Here is a 4,164-nt window from a genome sequence, read left to right as displayed (position 1 = left end):
CTTTACCCTGCTAACTACGTGGAGGTGGTGTAAAACCACAGGACAGCATGGAGCTCCAGCTCTGGGGTCCGTAACTGCCTACAGACGCCCAGGTTTAAGCCTGGTTCACAGCCATTTTTTTTGAAGATTGCTTTGTTTTCTGTGAGCGGATGGTACACAGGTAAAGGTTTAGAGTTGAATTGAGTGCGTTAAGTTGGGATCAGAATGAGAAAATGTTTCCAAAGTTCTTTCACTACGATCTTACTTGAGAACATTGTAATGTTATATTTTATTGTGTGTCACATTGTAGCTTCAAGTCAAAAATATGCAGAGATTTTCATACATTATAATATGATTAGGTACCGAGATCCTCTAATATATATGGAGAATATGAACTGCATTGTCTTGATGCTTGCATGAACCTACAGAGTACTTTAAGGACAATGTCTCACACCAAAGACTTCACTGCTTATTTACGTTTTATCATAGACATGTTTCTTCTGACGAAAATTGCGTTATATCTGATGCCTGTGTAAAAGGGGCCAGATGGTTATGTCATCTTCAGCTACAAATTTCACGCAAGATGTTAATAGGTTTGATAATATGCTATTTTATTCCCCTTTGGTCTTGCTTGTAAATGTAACTTGTCTCACATTTAGTAATTTTAGTTACACAAAGGCAGTACTAATCAACACCTCTTTAAAGTGATAGCCATGGGACCCATTATGGTCTCTTCTTGTGTATTTCTGTTGTGTTTTAAAATGTCAGTCTAACCAAAGAAAATGTATGCAAATGAGCACAGTGTTTGTTTGTGCCGTAGTGCAAGTAAATTACATTGGATCAGGGCAGTATTTTCTGCACCATCACTAATCTAATGCGAACGCTAGCAGTATTAAAAGGGATACATATTACTGTGAGTCTTGCTCTTATTAATCATCTTGAAAAAAAAAACATTCAGTAAGCACATACACATTATTATACATAGACACATTTTATTTGTACTGTTCATATTTCACTCTGTGCATGTCCTGAGGCCACATGTTGGTGCAAATATATGGGGCTGTAAATAAATGTTGGTGTGTGTGGGTGTGTGTGTAATACTCGGCTATAATTGGGGGACAGAATTTTCTAAAAAAGATTTGTAAATGTTTTTGAAAGAAGTCTCTTATGCTCACCAAGGCTGCATTTATATGATCAAAGATACAGTAAAAATAGTAATATTGTCAAATATTATTACAATTCACAATAACTTTTTCATTTTAAATATTTTTGTTGTTTTTTTTTGGATTTGAAAGAAGTCTTTTATGATCATAAATACAATAATAAAAATAATAATTTAATTGCAATTTAAAACTACTGCTATTTTAATATATTATAAAATGTAAATTTTTTTCTTGTGGTGGAATATCTGAATTTTCAGCATCTTTACTCCAGTCTTCAGTGTCACATGATCCTTTAGAAATCAGTATGGTGATATACGGCTAAAAAAAAAAATCATATTGATATCAATGTTGTGCTTGATATTTTGGTGGAAACTACAATACATTTTTTCAAGATTCTATGATGAGTAGAATGTTTAAAAGAATAGCATTTATTTTATATTTAAAACTGAAAGACAATAAAAAGTTGATCACAAAAAAAAGAATAGCATTTATTTGAAATAGAAATCTTTTGTAACATTGCAAAGCCGTCTCTTTTCGATCAGTTTAATATATATTAAGTTATATGTGTGTGGACTCATATATGAGTCAGCCTGCTCACGTATCTCAGGATTTCAGCTCTACTGGACCCCGCAGCACATCTTTTAATAGTGTCAGATCATTCAGTGTGTTGCCCTGAGTGGTTGTCACACACATTCTCACTCATATACATGCTTTTCGTGCATCATGAGTACATGAGTCAGAAATGTTCCCACTCTGAGCCTGATTTTCCTGGGGTCAATTCCTTTCCCACAGTTTTGAGCAACATTAACCTTTCCACTTTGCAAAAATAAGCACAGCCCATAAATGTGCTGATTACTGCTGGTTGTCTGCATAAAATTTCTCACAGGGAAAATAATTGCGCTCAGGCTAAGTAAAGCTGGCATAAGCTATGAGTAGGTCAATGACGCAACCAATTTCGTCCAAAAAAAATGTGCTTTTACTTTTCAGTTTTTTAAACTCTTACAGACATACTGTTTGCCAAGCAAAAATGTAGGTGCTTGCTTTCATTGCATGTGTCACAGTAACTATAGTGAATTAATACCTGAGAACAGTGATGAGGAGGGCGCCTACTTATTAGGCCTAGTGAAAAAAAGGAAAAATTGTGCAGATACTGAGCATTTTATCCACATTTCGTAACTCTCAGATGCCAGGACAATTGTTGCCCTGTACTGACTATTCTTATGTAGCACTTACACCAATGTGGTGTAAGCTTTGGGGTTATTTTAAACAAAAAAGGCTTCTAATGATGGTAAATAAAGGCTTTTTAAAGTTGTTTTCCTGCTGGTAGGTACATTTCTATAGGGTTTCTGAGGAAAGGGGAAAATATGCCTTATTTAAAATAATTAACATTTTCTGCCAATACTATCACAACAGGGCTTTTATGTGGATTCTACAAATCAACTGGCTAAAATATTATTGTGATGATACACTCATTTTTGTACACAAACGTGTGTGTATGTATATATATATATATATATATATATATATGCAGTGGAAGTCACTTTGGATAAAACCGTGTTGTCATGTTATCAGATTCATAATATCAGTTAGCACAGTATAATCTGTTTTGAAAAGTCACGTCTGCATCACGAGAACATGCACAAAGCCTGGAGTGCGAGGAACCACCGCGTCACCCGGGCGTTCGTGTCCTTCGCCTTGGACATCCATTGTAGTGGCGCATGGTCTGTGACGAGGGTGAACCGGCGGCCCCAGAGGTAGTACTTCAACTCCAGGACTTCCCACTTTATGGCCAGGGCCTCTTTCTCCAGCGTCGCGTACCTGGTTTCCGCGGGGGAGAGTTTCCTGCTGATATAGACCACGGGGTGTTCCTCTCCATCCCGGAGCTGGAAGAGGACTGCACCTAAGCCGGTGCTTTCCTGGTAAGGTCTGACAGGGGCCAGGCTATAGAGGAGAAGTTAGGAATGAAGCATCGGTAGTAGCCCGCCAACCCCAAAAATGCCCGTACCTGCGTCTTGTTGACGGGACATGGGAACTTCTTTACCGCCTCGATCTTCTTTTCCTGGGGCATAATGAACCCTCTTCCAATTTTGTAACCGAGGTACTTTGTAATGCCAGTGGCCATTGGGAGGGCTAAAGGCTGTCTTCTCCCGGGAGCCCTGGGAGAGGGGCACCTGCCAATATCCTCTGGTGAGGTCCAAGGTGCTGATGTATCGAGCTTTGCCCAGCTTTTGTCCAAGAGCTCATCCACCTCGGGCCGGGGAACCCACTTCTTGAGCAAGTTAACGTGGTAGATTTGCTCCGTTCGTCGGCGGCCGGGTTGCCGCACACGGTACGTAACCGGTCCCATTCGTTCCCCTACTGTGTAGGGTCCCTGCCAGGTCGCTAGGAACTTACACGCAGCTGTGGGGAGCAGAACCACCACACGATCGCCCGGCTGGAACTCCCGGGCTTGGGCAGGCCAGTCGTACAGGCGTTGCTGGGCGCGCTGGGCTGTCACGAGGTGTTCTTTAACCAAGGGCATGACTCGGTCAATCCTTTCTCTCATTTCCCGTACGTGCTCGACGAGGCTACGAAGGGGGGCGGGTTGGTTCTCCCACGCTTCCCTAGCGACGTCTAGAAGGCCCCTGGGCTGTCTCCCAAACAGCAGTTCGAAGGGGGTGAAGCCTGTGGAGGCCTGTGGTACTTCCCGGACTCCAAAGAGCACGTACGGTGGGCGGGCCGGTCGTACAGGCGTTGCTGGGCACGCTGGGCTGTCACAAGGTGTTCTTTAACCAGGGGCATGACTCGGTCAATCCTTTCTCTCATTTCCCGTACGTGCTCGATGAAGCTACGAAGTGGGGCTGGTTGGTTCTCCCAAGCTTCCTGAGCGACGTCTAGAAGGCCCCTGGGCTGTCTCCCAAACAGCACCGGGTACCGGATGGCGTAGTCCAGGATGACTAGGATGTGCTCATGTCCCCTGGCAGACTTCGGCAGCGGTCCCACCAGATCCATCCAGATCCGCTCGAAGGGCACATCGATGACG

The 4,164-nt window shown here is 42.5% G+C and overlaps 1 protein-coding gene across 1 annotated transcript in view; it reads left to right on the top strand.

The window, feature by feature from the left end:
• The window catches only part of LOC107680843 (protein kinase C and casein kinase substrate in neurons protein 3-like), a 22,236-nt gene extending 19,190 nt beyond the window's left edge, over positions 1–3,046 (top strand). Inside the window, exon 11 of the mRNA XM_016476894.1 lies at positions 2,855–3,046. Coding sequence (XP_016332380.1) covers positions 2,855–3,046 — 192 coding nt within the window. The remainder of the gene's footprint in view (positions 1–2,854) is intronic.
• Positions 3,047–4,164: the final 1,118 nt, after the last annotated feature.

Source organism: Sinocyclocheilus anshuiensis, unplaced genomic scaffold, assembly GCF_001515605.1.
Source record: "Sinocyclocheilus anshuiensis isolate Anshui unplaced genomic scaffold, SAMN03320099.WGS_v1.1 scaffold1230, whole genome shotgun sequence".
Lineage (NCBI taxonomy): Eukaryota > Metazoa > Chordata > Actinopteri > Cypriniformes > Cyprinidae > Sinocyclocheilus > Sinocyclocheilus anshuiensis.
Note: the sequence above shows the minus strand (reverse complement) of the source record. Positions and strands in the feature narration are given on the sequence as shown.